Source organism: Mustelus asterias, chromosome 20 (assembly GCF_964213995.1).
Source record: "Mustelus asterias chromosome 20, sMusAst1.hap1.1, whole genome shotgun sequence".
NCBI classification, from domain to species: domain Eukaryota; kingdom Metazoa; phylum Chordata; class Chondrichthyes; order Carcharhiniformes; family Triakidae; genus Mustelus; species Mustelus asterias.
The window spans coordinates 71,482,666-71,503,492 of NC_135820.1; the positions used below are offsets into that span (position 1 = coordinate 71,482,666).

At 46.9% G+C, this 20,827-nt stretch overlaps 1 protein-coding gene across 1 annotated transcript in view; it reads left to right on the plus strand.

The window, feature by feature from the left end:
- slc13a3 (solute carrier family 13 member 3) overlaps positions 1-20,827 on the plus strand; it is a 44,489-nt gene that overhangs the window by 22,289 nt on the left and 1,373 nt on the right. The window contains exons 8-12 of the mRNA XM_078236814.1: positions 1,741-1,845; positions 4,924-5,021; positions 7,411-7,523; positions 9,125-9,286; positions 11,130-11,267. Coding sequence (XP_078092940.1) covers positions 1,741-1,845; positions 4,924-5,021; positions 7,411-7,523; positions 9,125-9,286; positions 11,130-11,267 — 616 coding nt within the window. The remainder of the gene's footprint in view (positions 1-1,740; positions 1,846-4,923; positions 5,022-7,410; positions 7,524-9,124; positions 9,287-11,129; positions 11,268-20,827) is intronic.

A 20,827-nucleotide genomic window follows, 5' to 3' on the forward strand; every position in this document is an offset into this window, starting at 1 on the left:
TAAGTTGTCAATGTGAGACTACACCATATACAGATGCGTCAATGGTTTACCAAATGGTAGTTCTCACTCCCGCTGCTCAGATGAAATGACTTCAGTTCAATAATCATTGAGTCCCTACAGTGCAGAAGGAGGCCATTCAGCCCTTCGAGTCTGCACTGACAGAGTATCTTACCCAGGGCCTGTCCGCCACCCTTACCCATAACCTCACACCATAGCTAATCCATCTAACCTACACATCTCGGGACATGAAGGGGCAATTTTACCACGGCTAATCCGCCTAACCTGCACATTTAGGTGGCAGGGTTCTATTGCAAAATCAGTCTTGTTAGATTGATAGTTTGCATTCTAAAGGATCATATTCTTACTCTCCATTTATACAAGATATAAGGAGGCAGACTGGCCATGTGGGAAAGCTTTCAGTTAAATTGTGTTGATAACACATCATATATCGATTGAAAACTAAAATGTTAATGATCCAAATCTGGAGAGGTCTAGGAAGAAATATATTGGGGTTGAGATTGGTCCACTTTGGGAGGTGTGGTAAAGGTTAGGTTGGAATGAAATTGGTGCACATTACATCAATCAAGCAATGGGAAGGTCTTTATCTCGCTGCACTGATGCTAGTCCTGCTGCTAAATGTGTGGGGCCGTCAGTGAGAGCAGCTTCTGCTCCTTCATTTCCCACTCTTTAATTTTTTACCACGATTGTCTCACAATCCTGACTTCCTTTCACTCTTGAGTTTTAATCTCGCATTCTTTCATTTATTGGGCGGAATTTTACCGGCACATCCGCCCAAGGTTCGTACAATCTCGCCCGAGGCCAACGCAGAATGCTATTCTCCGAGCCTTGCCCGCCCCCGGAATCGGGACGGGCGTACCTGTAAAAAAAATTTTTTAATTCATTCATGGGACATGGGTGTCGCTGGCTAGGCCAGCATTTATTGCCCTTCCCTAGTTGCCCTTGAGAAGGTGGTGGTGAGCTGCCTTCTTGAATCGCTGCAGTCCACGTGCTGTGGGTTGACCCACAATGCCGTTAGGAAGGAAATTCCAGGATTTTGTCCCAGCGACTGCGAAGGAACGGCGATGTATCTCCAAGTCAGGATGGCGAGTGGCTTGGAGGGGAACCAGCAGTGGTGGTTTTCCCATGTATCTGCTGCCCTTGTCCTTCTGGATGGAAGTGGTCATGGGTTTGGAAGGTGCTGTCTAAGGATCTTTGGTGAATTGCTGTAGTGCATCTTGTAGATAGTACACACTGCTGCTACTGAGCGTCGGTGGTGGAGGGAGTGAATGTTTGTAGGTGTGGTTCCAATCAAGTGGGCTGCTTTGTCCTGGATGGTGTCAAGCTTCTTGAGTGAAAATTCCGGCCATTGTGTCTGTCCCACTCACTGGATTGAATGAATGCATGTTCTGGTGTTGGTCATTGAACGAACATTGTATTGTCTTTCCGATGGGGCATTAAAACTGTTGGCCCCATCTATCCTCGCAAATGGACAACAAAGACCCCATGAACAATTGCAGGGGGGTTCTCCCCACTGTCCTGGCCAGTATTTATCCCTCAAGCAACAACACTGATTAGCTAGAAATATATTCTCTTTGCTGTTTATAGGAGCTTGTGCACAAATTGGCTGCTGTGTTTCCTACATTACAACAGTGACTAGATTTGAAGCATACTTAATTATGTTAGTTGCTTTGGAAGTTCCTGAGGTTGTGAAAGTCTTTCTTTCTTTTAATTATCTTGCAGGTTTGCAGAAGGTGCTGTTTCAGTATTCTTCATCTTCTTTGTGGTTCTACTTCTGACAAGAGATCCAAAATTCATCCCTGGATGGGCCACTATTTTCCAACGAGGGTGAGGAGACTGTTCTGAATTCACATAAATTAACTCTTCACGTATGAATATTTATGAATGAGGAAACAAAGAGTGGAGGGACCTGGGTTCGATTCCAGTCTCGGGTCACTGTCCGTGTGGAGTTTGCACATTCTCCCTGCATCAGCCTAGGTTTCCTCTGGGTGCTCCGGTTTCCTCTCACACTGCAAAGATGTGCAGGTCAGGTGGATTGGCCATGATAAATGCGCAAGGTTATGGGAATAGAGAGAGGAGGGGAGGACCTGGGTGGGATGTTCTTTCAAAGAGTTGGTGCAGACTCCATGGGCCAGATGACTTTTTTCCTGTACTGTTGGGCTGTATGGTTCTGTAGGTCTATGGACTAGGGACCATATAAAATTCAGCGGAGAGTAATGAAATGAAGCATTATAATAAAGTAATAGAAAATGCATTTTCAGGGGACTGGGTAATGCAACACAGTAGGGTAGACCGACCTTTCACCTGTTGGGACCTAGATTATCAGGATGAATGTTCCTTCTGTCAATTTGCCATAAGGGTCTTCGTGAGTTTGGGCAAATTCAATTCCGTTTCCAGCTGGCAATGATGCACAACTTGAATACAAGCAAAATGCTGTGGATGGTGGAGATCTGAAATAAAAGCGAAAATGCTGGAAAAGCTCAGCAGGTCTGGCAGCATCTGTGGAGAGGGGAAAAAAACATTAATTTTTTGAGTCAACACATTTCTACCCCTCTTCAGCTCCAAAGAAAAGTCATGTTGGACTCGAAATGTTAACTCTGTTTCTTTCTCCACAGATGTTGCCAGACCTGTTGCGTTTTTCCAGCACTTTCTATTTAGATGCACAACTCGAAGCCGCCCATAACTCAGCCCAAACTAACAATCCGATGACTCACAGAGGTCACAAGTTGGCTGGGGTGGGGAATGAAAAAAATGTCTCCACGAGACTGGTTTAAGAAAAATTGCTGGAGAAAAATAGAGGGAGCTTCACTTTAGGAGTGGGTACAACTATTGAATGTTCCATTACTCGTATCCCTCGCCTTGATGGATAGAGTAAGAAGTCTCACAACACCAGGTTAAAGTCCAACAGGTTTATTTGGTATCACGAGCTTAAGGAGCACTGCTCCTTCATCAGGTAGGATGAAGGAGCAGCGCTCCGAAAGCTCGTGATACCAAATAAACCTGCTGGACTTTAACCTGCTGTTGTGAGACTTCTTACTGTGCCCCACCCCAGTCCAACAGCAGCAAACCCCACACTTGATGGATAGAGGAAGAAGGAAAGAAACGGGTTATGGATAGAGCAAAGTCAATCCAAAGTGTTGGTATGTTGGTGGTAGTAGGTGTCTGTTGGTTCTTTAATCAGTCCATTCAAAATAAATATAATAGATAAAGGATCGGGGAGTGGCAAATGCATTATGTAGATCCTTAATTCTGAATTCACAAATTAATACCTGGTCCAGCCATTCTGGCTCAAGAATCTATGTCACTAAAGCAGGTATTGCACTAACTGCAATAGTTAAAGGGTGCCTGATTAAATATGATCCACACCAGAAAGGGAGAAGGCTTATTTAATGGCACACTCTATTGTATTATCTCCTGTCTACCCTCAGGTTTACAAGCCTCTACTAATCTCAACTGTGCTGATTGTGTCCATTTATGTGCATATTTTTGCTTCCACTCCAAACCCCAGCTTCTTTATCTCAACTCTACAGCCCCAGCACCCCTACCCACTTTACCCTGTTAGTCCCTCTGACACTAGGGTTAGTCTAGCATGGCCAGTCAACCTAACCCGCACATCTTTGGAGTGTGGGAGGAAACTGGAGCACCCAGAGGAAACCCACACAGACACGGGGAGAATGTGCAGTCTCCGCACAGACAGTGACCCGAGGCTGGAATTGAACCCGGGTTTCATTGCTGGGGTGTAGAGATTTTTACATTGGAGGCAATATTTAAATGCAAGTGTTTGTTGTTGTTGGATTTGGAAGCTTTGCCGAACAGCTGTGATTCTTTGGGAAGACTAGGTTAGGTTGATTGGCCATGGTAAATTGCCCCTCAGTGTCGGGGGGATTAGCAGGGTGAATACGTGGGGTTGCGGGGAAAGGGAGGGATTGTTGTCGGTGCAGGCTCGATGGGCTGAATGGCCCTTCAGAGATTCTTTGATTCTACGCCTAAGCCAGCGGATGTGATTCCTTTGATTTCAGAAGGCATTTGAAAAGCTTCCCCAAGCAAGATTTGTTAGGTTTTGTCATCATTGAGAGATATTTGAAGCCACAAAGGCTTGGCGTTGTGATGTGACACACCTCAGAGAACCTATTAGGAAAATACCTAAGATGCTGAACTGGACAGAGAAAGTAAGCCTAAATTTATACCTTCAGATTCACCAGGGCGCTAACAAAAGAAAAGAGTTTTCAAGTTGGTATATTTTCAAAAGTCAGCCGGAAATATGCTGTTGTATTAATAGCTAGGAAATGTGAATTGAAGCCAGGTTAAGGATCTGCTGGATGCTGTTGTGAAAAGTATGTTAGGGTTGGTATTCTGAAAGGATGGGGTCCAATGGGCTGAAAGACAATTCTTCATCCAAACCTGGTATATGTTCATATGATCTTCAGATCGGGAAACCCATCACTGGGTCACTGTGCAGAGTTTGCACATTCTCCCCGTATCTGCGTGGGTTCCCTTCGGGTGCTCTGATTTTCTCCCACAGTCCAAAGACGTGCTGGTTAGGTGCATTGGCCATGCTCAATTTTCCCTCAGTGTACCCGAACAGGCGCCAGAGTGTGGCAACTAGGGGATTTTCACAGTCACTTCATTGCAGTGTTAATGCAAGCCTACTTGTGACGAATAAATAAACTTAAAACTTAAACTCAGACCTACATGTTCAGTCTAAGGACAATTAGGAATGGGCAAAAGTTGCTGGCTTTGCCAGGGATGCCCACATCCCATGTAAGAATAAAGAGTGTAAATAGGGACACTGGTTGTGTGGGAAGGAAAGCTGGAAGACTGAATGAGTCAATAAACTTTCTCAATAAAGAAATGCCAATAAGCTTGGATCCTATTAACAATTTGGTCCAAAACGCTCTTTTTCAGATACGTGTCTGATGCGGTGACTGGAATGTCATTTGTTATTGTACTGTGCTTCTTTCCATCTCAAAAACCCTCATTGAAGTGGTGGTTTAATCCTAAAGGTACGTGAACCAAATTGTCAATGAAAAAGGGGAGTTGTAAGAGGAGCAGAGTTGTAAGTTGGTAAGAGGGAGAAAAAGCGCTGTCTGGAGCTATGCATTGGTGATATATTTCCAAGTCAGGACGGTGAGTGGTTTGGAGGGGAACTTTCAGCAGGCAGTGCTCCCATATCCTTGCTGTCCTTGCCCTTCTAGGTGGTAGCGGCCGTGGGTTTGGAAGGTGCTGTCTAAGGAACCTTGGTGAATTGCTGCAGTGTATCTTATAGATGGTACACACTGCTACCACTGTGCGTGGAAGGAGTGAATGTTTGTGGATGGAGTGCCAATCAAGCGGGCTGCTTTGTCCTGGATGGTGTCAAGCTTCTTGAGTGTTGTTAGAGCTGCACCCATTCAGGCATCACACTCCTGACTTGTGCCTTGTAGATGGTGGACAGGCTTTGGGGAGTCAGGAGGTGAGTTACTCGCTGCAGGATTCCTAGTCTCTGACCTGCTCTTATAAGGAGGGATGGGTTGGTAAGTTTGCCGATGACAGGAAGGTTGGTGGGGTTGTGGATAGTCCGGAAGGATGTCAGAAGTTACAGAGGGACATAGATAGGATGCAAGACTGGGCGGACAAGTGGCAGATGGACTTCAACCCAGATAAATGCGTCGTGGTCCATTTTGGTAGGACAAATGGGATGAAGGAGTACAATATAAAGGGAAAGACTCTTAGTACTGTAGAGGATCAGAAGGACCTTGGGGTTCGGGTCCAGAGGACTCTAAAATCGGCCCCGCAGGTGGAGGAGGTGGTTAAGAAGGCGTATGGTGTGCTGGCCTTTATCAATTGAGGGATTGAGTTTAGGAGTCCGGGGATAATGATGCAGCTATATAAGACCCTCGTCAGACCCCACTTGGAGTACTGTGCTCAGTTCTGGCTGCCTCACTATAGGAAGGATGTGGAAAAGATTGAAAGGGTGCAGAGGAGATTTACAAGGATGTTGCCTGGATTGAGTGGCATGCCTTATGAGGATAGGCTGAGGGAGCTCGGTCTTTTCTCCTTGGAGAGACGAAGGATGAGAGGAGACCTGATAGAGGTGTATAAGATGTTGAGAGGCATAGATCGGGTGGACTCTCAGAGGCTTTTTCCCAGGGTGGAAATGTCTGCTACGAGAGGACACAGGTTTAAGGTGCTGGGGGGTAGGTACAGAGGAGATGTTGGGGGTAAGTTTTTCACACAGAGGGTGGTGGGCGAGTGGAATCGGCTGCCGTCAGTAGTGGTGGAGGCGAACTCAATAGGGTCTTTTAAGAGACTTCTGGATGAGTACATAGGACTTAATAGGATGGAGGGTTATAGGTAGGCCTAGAAGGTAGGGATGTGTTCGGCACAACTTGTGGGCCGAAGGGCCTGTTTGTGCTGTAGTTTTTCTATGTTTCTAAGCACAGTGTTTGTATGGCTAGTCCAGTTGAGTTTCTGGTCAATGGTGACTCCCAGGATGTTGATAGTGGGGACTCAGCGATGGTGGTGCTATTGAATGTCCATGGGGTGATGGTTAGATCCTCTCTTGATGGAGATTCATAGAATCCCTACAAGAGGCAATTCGGCCCACCGAGTCTGCACCAACTCTCTGACAGATCATCTCACCCAGGACCTCCCCTCCCCCACCTCCCCACCCCCCCTCGCCTCCCCTCCCCCACTCCCCCCACCACATCCCCCCCCCCCCCACCCCACCCGCAACCCCACCTGAATTGCCCCGGAGAAGATGGTAGCGTGCTGCCTTCCCGAACCTCTGCAATTCCTCTGGAGTAGGTACACCCCACGGTGCTGTAAGGAAGGGAGTTCCAGTTTCCTGACACAGTGATGGTGAAGGGACGGTGATATAGTTCCAAGTCAGGATGGTGTACAGCTTGGAGGGGGTTGTGCGGTGTGTGTGGGGGGGGATGCAAACCGCAATCCGGCTTCGAATTTTGTTTGATCAAATTCCGTTTAATGAACAGCGCTTGCGGAGAGGACTGCACTGTCAAAGTTGCTAATGTGTTAACAAAACTTGAGTAAGTGTGTACCTGCATTATCAAAAGCATAGTTATTCATTAAAGTGGCTGACTTGTCACATTGTTTGAAAGAGTAAAACATTTACATTTCCCTAAATGCTGAATCATTTGCCGAAACCTTTTTTTACTATTAAGGTTGGGAACATAAGATATAGGAACAGAAGTAGGCCATTCAGCCCATCAAGCCTGCTCCGCCATTTACTAAGATCATTGTTGATTTGTTGGACATGACTATCAGTCATCAAAAACTGGGTCTAAATGAATTGTAACCACCAACTTCCTTTCCCAATAATTAGTTGACTTTTGCAATAGCTAGGCACTTATCTCATTTCAACCTTCATTTATTTTCTCTATTCTACCTCAGCCTCAGCAGTAATAAATCCACCCTTGCTAAGCTGGAAGAAAATCCAGAGGGATTTACCCTGGAATGTGATCATATTACTTGGAGGAGGCTTTGCAATAGCAAAAGGCTGTGAGGTATTTTTTCTCAGATGCACTTGATATTTTGCCTAACATACATGTTATATATACCTATATAGGAGCAGCACGGTGGCACTGCTGCCTCACACCATCAGGGACCTGGGTTTGAATCCCGGCTTGGGTCACTCTCTGCACGTTCTCCCTGTGTCTGCGTGGGTTTCCTCCCACAGTTTGAAAGATATGTTGGTTAGGTGCATTGGGATGCTAAAATTCTCCATCTGTGTACCCGAACAGGCGCTGGAGTGTGGCGACTAGGAGAATTTCACAGTAACTTCATTGCAGTGTTAATGTAAGCCTACTTCTGACATGAGTAAATAAACTTTAAAAAGAAGACCTGATTAACATCTTGGTTTCATTTTGATGATCACCTTTTGGAAATCTGTTCCAAACTTCAAAAAAAAATTCTTCACTTGGACTCTACTTCATGGGTTAATTCCAAAGGATTCTAGATCAAGTGGAGGGCTAGACTTTCCCAGTCTTTCCACAGTATCTTCGGCAAAAGGGTGTCTGAAACCGAGAGAAATAACTTGTGATAACCCTGGTAGCACCTTGGCACAGTGGTTAGCACTGCTGCCTCACAGCGACAAGGACACAGGTTCAATTCCAGCCTGCGGTCTATGCGGAGCCTGCACCTTCTCCCCGTGTCTGTGTGGGTTTCCTCCGGGTGCTCCGGTTTCCTCCCACACTCCAAAGATGTGCAGGTTAGGTGGATTGGCCGTGCTAAATTGCCCATTAGTGTCCCAAGATGTGTAGATTAGAGCATGGAGAATTGAACATGGAGGTTAGACTGGCAATGCCTTTCTGTGCCTGTTTCTTCCAAACACTATAATTTCACAATTTTGGTTGCTGCATTTTTCTAGAATGTCCATCCTTTGAAAATGAAGATATAACAGTGGCACAGTGGTTAGCACTGCTGCCTCACAGCGCCAGGGACCCAGGTTCAATTCCAGCCTCGAGTCACTGTCTGTGTGGAGTTTGCACATTCTCCCCGTGTCTGCGTGGGTTTCCTCCGGGTGCTCCAGTTTCCTCCCATAGTCCAAAGATGTGCGGGTTAGGTTAATTGGCCATGGTAAATGGGGCAGCACGGCAGCACAGTGGTTAGCACTGCTGCTTCACAGCTCCAGGGACCTGAGTTCGATTCCCGGCTCGGGTCACTGTCTGTGTGGAGTTTGCACATTCTCCTCGTGTCTGCGTGGGTTTCCTCCGGGTGCTCCGGTTTCCTCCCACAGTCCAAAGATGTGTGGGTTAGGTTGATTGGCCATGCTAAAATTGCCCCTTAGTGTCCTGGGATGCGTAGATTAGAGGGATTAGCGGGTAAAATATGTAGGGATATGGTCGTAGGGCCTGGGTGGGATTGTGGTCGGTGCAGACTCGATGGGCCGAATGGCCTCTTTCTGTACTGTAGGGTTTCTATCATTTCTTTCTAAATTGACCCTAGTGTCAGGGGGATTAACAGGGTAAATGTGTGGGGTTACAGGAATAGGGTCTGGGTGGGATTGTGGTCGGCGCAGACTCGATGGGCCGAATGGCCTCCTTCTGCACTGTAGGGATTCTATGATTCTTTGCCCATCTAACTGGACAGTGTCTTTGTTTTCCAGGCTTCGGGGCTGTCTGTCTGGTTCGGTAATCAGCTTCAGCCACTGATGAACATCAAGCCAACCATAGCTGTCATCCTGATCTGCTTGCTGATAACATGTTTCACCGAATTTGCCAGCAACACTGCCACCATTGTGATCATGTTACCGATTGTGTCTGAATTGGTAAGTCTCTTGAAAGTGCAGAAAGAAGAAAGGAAGAAGCTTGCGTTCCCACAGCGTCATCTGACCCAAAATCTAATTGTGTGGCTTGGTGTCAAATTATGTCTGATAGTGCTCCAGTGAAGTGACTTGGAGGGTTTTACTACAGTGAAGGGACTATACAAATGAAAATTATTGTTATATTAAATCTTAAATGTGTTGCCCACATTGTTCCTTTGGCTCCTGGGATTTTTTTTGAGGTGGTAGTGGCCAGCCTCTGGGGCCGAAAGCTGGGGAGGGCTGGGGGGTGGCTGCTAGTGCAGTGATGGGATTCAGGACTAGATTTTTGGGGTGGCAGTGAATTCAGTGCCACCTCCAGTCCCATTAAGTGCGGGCGGCCCGCTCCCAAATAGAGGATCGCAGCTCAACAACCTCAGCAGCGCCACCGGGGGCAGAGGCCATTCCTGGGACTGCACCCGGAGGAAGATGATGCAGCAAGGCATGCACGTCATCACAACCCAGTAAGTGCAGTCAGGCAGGCCCCGACGAAGATGTGAGAGTCACAGAGGGCAGATGTCACCATTGCCTTGGGTAAGCCACGGGCCCCATTTGTGGACAAAAGAATATCCAAATATTAAAGCCCCGATCCCCAGGAACCTACGCGGAAGATCCCAGGGTTTATCTGGCTGTCTCCCCATGCAGAGGGGCGGGGGGAGCCCTCTCGCTGTTGGTAAAATGCCAGTGGAGTGGTAAGATGTCTTTTATTGGTCACTGAAGTGGCTCAGTTGAACTCCAGTCTGGTGGGCGGCCCATCTGCCATGTTTCCCAGCAATGGCAAGTTGGCACGGTAGTGGGAAGACAACATGTCACCTGACATCATCCCAAGCCATTTTGCCAGCTTACCCATCACCAAGCCTGTCCCCAAAAGCCCCATAAAGTTTTGGCCCTCAAGTCGCCCTCGAGTTAGGGTGGCACGGTGGTTAGCACTGCTGCCTCACAGCACCTGGGACCCAGGTTCAATTCCGGCCTTGGGTGACTGTGCGGAGTTCGCATGTTCTCCTCATGGTCTGCGTGTGTTTCCTCCGGGCGCTCCGGTTTCCTCCCATAGTCCAAAGATGTGCAGGTTAGGTGCATTGGCCATGCTAAATTGCTCCTTAGCGTCAGGGACATTAGGAGGGTAAAAACATGTGTTATGGGGATAGGGCCGAGGTAGGATTGTTGTTGGTGCAGGCTCGATGGGCCAAATGGCCTCCTTCTTATGATTCTATTGCCGGAATTCTATCACCCTGACCGCCACGGAATTGGAGCGGGCGAGGGGCGGACAATGGGAAGTTCCGTTGACCTCTTGAGTCGAGCGAGGCCATAAAATCCCGCCATGAGAGTCAGTTCATAGAAATCATAGAAACCCTACAGTGCAGAAAGAGGCTATTTGGCCCATCGCGTCTGCACCGACCACAATCCCACCCAGGCCCTACCCCCATATCCCTACATATTTTACCCACTAATCCCTCTAATCTACACATCTCACGACACTAAGGGACAATTTTAGCATGGCCAATCAATCTAAGCCGCACATCTTTTGGACTGTGGGAGGAAACCGGAGCACCCGGAGGAAACCCATGCAGACATGAGGAGAATGTGCAAACTCCACACAGACAGTGACCCAAGCCAGGAATCGAACCTGGGTCCCTGGAGCTGTGAAGCAGCAGTGCTAACCACTGTGCTACCGTGCCGCCCAAGTTAGCAGATGTTAGATTTTTATCGACTAATAATGTAGTTATTCTATCGCCAGTTGGATTGATATTCATTGGACTGTTTTCAATTTTCAAGGACAGCATCTTATCCATGTATTTATTATTTGTTGCAGGCTATACATTTGAAGGTGAACCCTCTCTATCTGATGGTCCCTGCAACTGTTGTAGGTTCCTATGCTTTCATGCTTCCAATATCAACGCCTCCGAACTCAATTGCTTTTGCTACGGGCTTTCTAAAGGTCAACGATATGGTACGTAGGATTCCTGAGTTGACAGGGCGGCATAGCATTGAATCTCACTGCATATAATTGAAATCAGTGGTGTGACATTGGACGGCCACCGTTGAGATGAATGGGAGTTTAGTAACTATGCTGCAAATTAGTCTGGTGGGGTGGCCATGCTAAATTGCCTCTTTTGTGTCACAAGATGTGCAGATGAGATGGATTAGCCATGGTAAATGTGTGGGGTTACAGGGATAGGGTGGGAGAGGGGGCCTGGGTAAGACGCTCTATCAGAGATTTGGTGCAGACTTAATGGGTCAAATGACCTCTTCTGCACTGTCGGGATTCTATGCTTCCAAATATGCTGCTCTTTTCTACAATGAGTGTGGTCCTCGTTATGACCTGTAGACACAAAGAACAAGAAAATTACAGTGCAGGAACAGGCCCTTCGTCTCTCCAAGCCTGCACCGACCATGCTACCCGACTTAACTAAAACCCCCTACCCTTCCAGGGACCATATCCCTCTATTCCCATCCTATTCACGTATTTGTCAAGATGCCCCTTAAAAGTCACTACCGTATCCGCTTCCACTATCTCCCCCGGCAACGAGTTCCAGGCACCCACCGCCCTCTGTGGAAAAAACCTGCTTCTTACATCTCCTTTAAAGCTTGCCCCTCACACCTATGCCCCCTAGTAATTGACTCTTCCACCCCGGGAAAAAGCTTCTGACTATCCACTCTGTCCATGCCTCTCATAATCTTGTAGACTTCTATCAGGTCGCCCCTCAACCTCCGTTGTTCCAGTGAGAACACACCAAGTTTCTCCAACCTCTCCTCATTGCTAATGCCCTCCATGCTGGGCAATAGCCTGGTAAATCTTTTCTTTACCCTCTCCAAAGTCCCCACATCCTTCTGGTAGTGTGGCGACCAAAATTGAACACTATCTTCCAAATGTGGCCTAACTAAGGTTCTATAAAGCTGCAAAATGACTTGCCAATTTTTAAACTCAATGCCCCAGGCGATGAAGGCAAGCATACCTTCACGAGGACACAAGGAAAGCCCAAGAGGGATAACATTGGTTCATGAAAGAATGGCTTTCCATTAAAGGGAGGTTGTTCCGATATATCTTGAAGACTTACAAGGTAGATTTGTGCATATTAACATGATACGCTGATACCCCTACAGGATCAATGTGAATTGGTTTTACTCTGTAGCGTTTTATCTGGTTATGCTTGTTTATTTTTGGGTGTGCAGTTTCTGGCAAAAGGGTGTTGTGTCTATCTTGTGGGTGGGAGATCTGGCAGAGTAAAGTTAATTTATTAGTCACAAGTAAGGCTTACATTAACACTGCAATGAAGTTACCGTGAAATTCCCCTAGTCACCACACTCCGGTGCCTGTTCGGGTCACTGCACCCTAACCAGCACGTCTTTCAGACTGTGGGAGGAAACCGGAGCACCCGGAGGAAACCCATGTGGACACAGGGAGAACGTGCAAACTCCACACAGACAGTGACCTAAGCCAGGAATCGAACCTAGTCCCTGGAGCTGTGAGGCAGCAGTGCTAACCACTGTGCCACCGTACCGCCCCCAGTAGATGTAAATCAAGTGGAAGAATTGGGTCTGCAACCCCACAGAAATTGCAGCATATTTGGTATCAACAACAGCCAATGTGCTGGGAAGAAATTAATGGTTGAGGCTTGGTGGCACAGTGGTTAGCACTGCTGCCTCACAGCGCCAGGGACCTGGGTCAATTCCAGCCTTGGGTGACTGTCGGAGAGGAGTTTGCAAGCTGCCCCCCCCCATCCCCGTGTCTGCGTGCATTTCCTCTGGGTGCTCCGGTTTACTCCCGGAGCAGCATATTTGGAAGCATAGAATCCTGACGTGCAGGTTAGGTGGAAAGGCCATGCTAAATTGTCCCTTTGTGTCACAGGATGTGTAGATTAGATGGATAAGCTATGGTAAATGTGTAGGGTTACAGGGATGGGATGGGAGAGAGGGCTTGGGTAGTAAGATGCTCTGTCAGAGATTCAGTGCAGACATGATGGGCTGAATGGCCTCTCTGCACTGTATGATTCTATGATTCTAACTGACAATCATCTGCATCCTCTGTCATTGTTGTTTCATCCGGAGAATCCCTTATTTTATTATGTTTCAGGACTTTGATTTCAGCAATGCTAAACTCCTCTTTATTTGCCTGGAATCTCATCCTTTGACCTTATTTTTGAACTGTGACACATTAGCACAGCTTCAGAAATGACAAATCGCTAGCTGTAGGCCTTCTAAACTTGTGCAAACAGTGTTTCTTTCTTTTGTCGGAGTCATTTAAGACATTTCAATCCTCCCAGTTCCCATCCTTCTCTGGACCAATGTAGCCATGCTAGAAACTGGCCCGGCTGCAGAGGATAGGGTAGCATGAAGTATAGTTTGGTGAAATATTGGGGAGGTGGTGGCATAATGGTATTGTCACTGACTAGTAATCCAGACTGCCAGGGTAATGCTCTGGGGACCGGGTTCAAATCCCACCACGGCAGATGGTGAAACTTAAATTCAATAAAAATCTGGATTAAAAGTCTAATGATGACCATGAAACCATTATTGATTGTCGGAAAAACCCATCTAGTTCACGAATGTGCTTTTGTGAAGGAAATCTGCCATCCTTATCTGGTCTGGCCTACGTGTGACTCCAGCAACGTGGTTGACTCTTAAATGACCTCAGGGATGGGCAATAAATGATGGCCCAGCCGACAACACCTACATTCGAAGGAAGTGCATCTTGTAGATGGTACACACTGCTGCCAGTAGGTGTTAGTGGTAGAGGGAGTGGATGCTGAAGGTGGTGGATGGAGTGCCATAGACACATAAAGGGGTCATTTGTGTCAAATATAGCAGTTTGTAAAGCATTTTAAGCTGCAGTATCTTAATAAAATTGCTTGCATCTGTTGTGTATCATATAAAAAAACTGCATCCAGATTGTAATTGTTGGCCAGAATTTTACCGGTTCCAGGGGCGGGTGAGGCTCGGAGAAAAGCATTCTGTGTTGGCCTCGGGTGGGATCATACAAACCTCAGACGGACGTGCCGGTAAAATTCCACCTGTTGAGTCCATTGTTAACACTGTGGCTGATGACACACTACAACTATAACTCCCATCTATATAGCGCTGGATAAGTGCAGCTCCAACAATACTCAAGAAGCTCAACACCATTGCCCACAAAGGCAACTGTCTGCATTGTGATAACTTCTTTTAGTCAGGTATCCTAGCTTCATTACAAGTGGTTGAATTGCTGTGCTAGTGTTTCTGGGGCCAGTTCGATGGAACAGCTTCATAGAAACATCCAGTTGGTGATTGGGTTAAAGTCAATTGGGATTAATCACTCTCATTGAATGATGCAGGACAGAGGAGAGTATATACACCTATAGAGGTGTATAAAATTATGAAGGGCATAGATAGAGTGAACAGTGGGAAGCTTTTTCCCAGGTCGGAGGTGACGAACACAAGGGGTCACAGGTTCAAGGTGAGGGGGGGCTGTGGTGAACCATCGTTGGTTCCCACCAGGTAGTACTGTGCCAGGGTCTGGCCAGTACTATGAGTCTGTATATATGTTGCTGTTGGGGTTAGGGTTGGGTTGTTCTATATGTTACTGTTGGGGTTAGGGTTGGGCTGTTCTACCTGTATTACAGTTATTATGGTACATTCCAGTCGGGCTCCGCCTCCTGGGAGAGGTATAAAGGTCACTGCTCTGTCTGGGACCCCTCAGTCTGGGATCGTGTATTATATATGGTAGCTCTATTGTAGTAGTCAATAAAAGCCTTTATTTCCTCGAGCATCTCTAGCCTCGTGAGTTATATCGCGCATCAGGGGCAAGGTTCAACACAGATGTCAGGGGGACGTATTTTACACAGAGGGTGGTGGGGGCCTGGAATGCACTGCCAAGCAAAGTGATTGAGGCGGACACGCTGGGATCGTTTAAGACTTATCTAGACAGCCACATGAACAGACTGGGAATAGAGGGATACAAAAGAATAGTCGAGTGGGCACATGAACGGCGCAGGCTTGGAGGGCCGAAGGGCCTGTTCCTGTGCTGTATTGTTCTTTGGCCTCTTGTGCCGGTCTTTGAAGGAGCTAATCATTTAGACCCATTGCTCTTACTTTATAGCCCTGGAGGTTTTTTATTCTTCAAAGTATTTATTCCAATTCCTTTTTGAAAGTTATTATTAACCTTGTTCTTCCACCTTTCCAGGAAGTGCATTCCAAATCATCGCAACTCCCTGTGTAAAATGATTTCCCCTCGTGGCACCTCCCATGTTTTTGCCTGTTCTTAAAATCATGACTTTGGACCACTGCCCCTTCTGTCACGAGAAGCAGTTTGTCCTTATTTTCTCAAAAACCCTTCATGACTTTGAATGCCTCCATTAAAGCTTCCCTGCTGTATTGGAGAACTGTAGTCTGTAGAGGTAGCTGAAGTCCCATATCCCTCAGACTATAGTAAATGTCCTCTGCACTGTCTCTATGGCCTTGGCATCCTTCCAAAAGTATTCTAGCTGGGGTCTAACTAGTGATACATAATAGTGTAATGTAACTCCCTTGATGCTGTGCTCTGTCATTCAGTTCATAAAGCCAACCATCCTGTATGCTTCTTGTAACAGACTTTTTACCCTTCAAAAGATTTGTGTACATGCACCCTCCATAAAATTGTACCATTCAATTTATATTGCCTTTGCTCATTCTTCCAACTAAAGATGTCACACCTCACTTCTGTGTTAAATTGAATTTGCCATTTCATCAGTCTATCTACATCCTCCTGAAACCATTCATATCCTCCTCACTATTTTCTCAGTTTTGTAGCATCTGCAAACTTTGAAGTTACGCCCTGTGTACCCAAGCCCGGGTCACTAATATGTATCAAAAAGAGTGGTGGTTCTAATACCACTGTAATGACTTCAATGAGATCCATGAACTGGGCCTTTTAGAGTATGAACTCCCTGATTGAGGTATTGATTGCCTGCCCAATCAGGGAGTCTCACCTCCGTATATATTGAGGTGTGTCAGGGTGAGTGACACTCTGGATTCTGACTTTGTACCAGAAACACTCTTAAGGCGTGGAGATAAATTTGAAAATAAAGGGGATCTGGTGAAGGGACACCGGCCTCTGAGGAGTTATTTCTTCTCTCCAACTTGAAAGGCAACTGTTCACCACTACTCCCTGCTTTCTGAATCTTAACCAATTTCTTATCAATACAGCTAATGCACCTCTAATCACACAGGCTCAGTTTGGTGAACAGATCTCTTATGTGCTTGCTACTTCATTAAGAGTCTTTTGGAAATACGTGTACACATCAACCACACGACCCTTATTAACCTTCTGTTACTGTACTTCCATCAAACCATGACTTACTGTTAACAAATCCATGCTGGAAATCATTTATTGTATTTCTGAAAGTGACAATCATTTCTATCTTCGTTATTGTCTCTACAAGCTATCCCACCATGGGCATTAGGGGCAATGATCTGTGATTGCCAGGTTTATCCCTCTCCCCTTTTGCAATCCTCCAGGCCTCTGGCACCACCGCAATGTCAACATAATTTCCATCTCTGACTTTGCCACCCTCAGTGCTTCCTCCAAATGGTGTCCACCAAGGAGGAGTACTCATTCATCAGCTGAGGGGTGGTCGGTATGTGGTAATCAGTAGGAGGTTTCCTTGCCCATGTTTGACCTGGGTCAAATATTGAGGACAGCCAGGACTGCACGCTCCCAATTGTGTACCTCTGTGCTTCTGTCTCTGGTGGGTTTGCCTTGCTGGTGGAATAGGATGTACACAGTAAGAGTTTTAACAACACCATGTTAAAGTCCAACAGGTTTATTTGGTAGCAAATGCCATTAGCTTTCGGAGCGCTGCTCCTTCGTCAGATGGAGTGAGATTTCCACTCCATCTGACGAAGGAGCAGCGCTCCGAAAGCTAGCACAGTGGTTAGCACTACTGCTTCTCAGCTCCAGGGTCCCAGGTTCGATTCCCGGCTCGGGTCACTGTCTGTGTGGAGTTTGCACATTCTCCTCGTGTCTGCGTGGGTTTCCTCCGGGTGCTCCGGTTTCCTCCCACAGTCCAAAGATGTGCGGGTTAGGTTGATTGGCCAGGTTAAAAATTGCCCCTTAGAGTCCTGGGATGCGTAGGTTAGAGGGATTAGTGGGTAAATATGTGGGGGTAGGGCCTGGGTGGGATTGTGGTCGGTGCAGACTCGATGGGCCAAATGGCCTCCTTCTGCACTGTAGGGTTTCTATGATTTGCTACCAAATAAACCTGTTGGACTTTAACCTGGTGTTGTTAAAACTCTTACTGTGTTTACTCCAGTCCAACGCCGGCATCTCCACATCAGGAATAGGATGTACCCAGGGATGATGATGGTGGCTTTTTGCCATAGTTGTCTCTGATGCCAAGGCCTTAAGACCATAAGACCATAAGACATAGGAGCAGAATTAGGCCACTTGGCCCATCGAGTCTGCTCCGCCATTCAATCATGGCTGATATTTTTCTCATCCCCATTCTCCTGCCTTTTCCCATAACCCCTGATCCCCGATGCCAAGTGGTCCATCAGCTTCATTCCTTTGAAGCTTCATAGCAGTTTGATACACTGAATGATTTATGGGGCCATTTAAGAGCCAAACCACATTACCGTGGGTCTGGAGTCACAAGATGCACTGCCTTCGACAGCAGCTTCCAAACGCCTGACTTCTACCAGCTGAAAGGACAAGGGCAGTGGATGAATGTGAACTTCATCAGTTCCCTTCCCCTTCAAGCCACACACCATCCTGACTCGGAAATATATCGCCGTTCCTTCACTGTCGTTGGGTCAAAATCCTGCAACTCCCTCTCTAACAGCACTCTGGGTGTACCTGCAGCGGCTCAAGAAGCCAGCTCATCATTACAACGGTGGCACAGTGCTTAGCACTGCTGCCTCACAGCGCCAGGGACCTGGGTTCGATTCCCGGCTTGGGTCACTGTCTGGGTGGAGTCTGCACGTTCTCCCCGTGTCTGCGTGGGTTTCCTCCAGGTGCTCCAGTTTCCTCCCACAGCCTGGAAGACGTGCTGGTTAGGGTGCATTGGCCATGCTAAATTCTCCTTCAGTGTACCCGAACTGGCACCGGAGTGTGGTGACTAGGGGAATTTCACAGTAACTTCATTGCAGTGTTAATGTAAGCCTTACTTGTGACACTAATAAATAAACTTTACTTTTACCTTACTTTACCTTTTCAAGGGCAATTAAAGATGGGTAATAAATGCTGGCCTGGCCAGTAATGCCCACATACAAAGAACAATTTGTTTTTTAAAATGTTTTTGGCCATCTTAGTGGCTGGTATTAACACTGAGTAACCTTCACCAATGGGATGAACAATTAACAGGCTTGTTTTGTGTTCACAAGATTGCGAGTGACCTTTAAAAGCGCTGCTCATTGCACTTGGGACACTAAACGTAATTGATTTAATGTCCATGTAGGTCACGAGTGAGTGATCTTTGCCAAATAAAGTGATTTCAGTTGCAGTGGGACATTTACTTTCAAAATCAAAAAGAATAATTCTGAGTTCCTAATTTTTCTAACTAAAACTTCAGGTGGAAAATATCTAACATAAAGTAAAGTTTATCTATTCGTCACAAGTAAGGCTTACATTAACACTGCAATGAAGTTACTGTGAAATTCCCCTAGTCGCCACACTCCGGTGCCTGTTCGGGTAACACTGAGGAAGAATTTAGCACGGCCAATGCATCTAACCAGCACGTCTTTCAGACTGTGGGAGGAAACCGGAGCTCCCGGAAGAAACCCACGCAGACACGGGGAGAACGCACAGACTCCGCACAGACAGTGACCCAAGCCAGGGACCGATTTTTAAAATGGTGACACGACTGAATGAGCAGATGCGCATCTGTGTTTCCGTGAACTGACCATTTCATTGTTTATACGTTGGCACAGCGGTTAGCACTGCTGCCTCACAGTGCCAGGGACCTGGGTTCGATTCCTGGCTTGGGTCACTGTCTGTGCGGAGTTTGCACGTTCTCCCCGTGTCTGCATGGGTTCCTTCCGGGTGCTGCGGGTTTCCTCCCACAGTCCAAAGATGTGCGGCTTAGGTTGATTGGCCATGCTAAAAATTGCCCCTTAGTGTCAGGAGGATTAGTAGGGTAAATATGGGGGGGTTACGGGATAGGACCTGGGTGGGATTGTTGTTGGTGCAGGCTCGATGGGCCAAATGACCTCCTTCTGCACTGCAGAGTCTATGATTGTGATACACGAAACAGTAGACTTATTGTGTACGTGCAGTAATTCCTGTCCAAACCTTCTCCTGTCGCACCCAAAGCCTAGCCTGCTGCCCCACCCCTGCCAGTCTAGGACTGGGCATAAGATGGCAATGTTGTCTCCTTCAACTAGAAATCAGATGGAAAAAAGTGTTGTCGTCGAGCACAATGTCATTTAATCAAACAAATTTCTTAGGAAATCCAAAGCAAAACTAAACATTTATCATGGCCAATCAACCTAATCTTTGGGCTGTGGAGGGGGCTACAGGAGCACCTGAAGGAAACCCACACAGACACATGGAGAACATGCAAACTCCACACAGACAGTGACCCGAGGCCGGAATTGAGCCCGGGTCCCTGGCGCTGAGCCCTTTCGTGTTAGGGGAAATAGTAGGCTAAATACGTGGGGGTGACAGAGATAGGGCCTGGGTGGGATTGTTATCGGTGCAGGTCGATGGGTTGAATTTTTTTTTTAAAATTCATTCTGTGGGACATGGGCGTCACTGGCTAGGCCAGCATTTATTGCCCATCCCTAGTTGCCCTTGAGAAGGTGGTGGTGAGCTGCCTTCTTGAATCGCTGCAGTGGGTTGAGCCACAATGCCGCTAGGAAGGAAATTCCAGGATTTTGACCCAGCGACTGGCCTCCTACACTGGAGGGATTCTATGATTGAATGGATTGCGTTAAACGAGCAAGGGGAAAGGATGAAAGAGGGGCCCTAGAATAACGATTAACTCAGAATTGAACCAAGTCCAGTCCTTGCAGTGCAATCAACACAGCTGATGAAATGCTGAACTATGTTTTTTAATGCACTATAAAGAAAGAAGTTGTATTTGTATAGTGATTTTCAGAACCTCAGCCTGTCTCAAAGTCCTTCACAAGCAATAAGATACTTATTTTTGATGTGTATTGAGTGTTGTGTGTGTGAAGCACTGCGGCAAATTAGGTTTAAGCGGCAATGAGGCAAATAACCTGAAGAGGGATAAATATTATGTTATGTTCAGCCGGGACATTAGGGAGAACTCTCCCGTTCTTCAAAGATGGATTCTTTCAGATTGACCTGTGAAAACAGGTTGGGCTATTAATTGGCAATCAAGGTCTTCAATAGCCCCAAGGACAGGCAGGTTGCCTGATGCTTCCCCCAACCACAATATAGGTGTGACAACCCCCACACGGTCCATGGGGGTTGAGTATGGGTTCCCCTGATAACAGGCACTGGCCTGGCCAGCTGCATCTCATTACTTGAGCCTTTTATAAGGCAGGCCCAGGACTGGGCCTGCTGAACTGTAATCCCAGGCAGAGACTAGTATG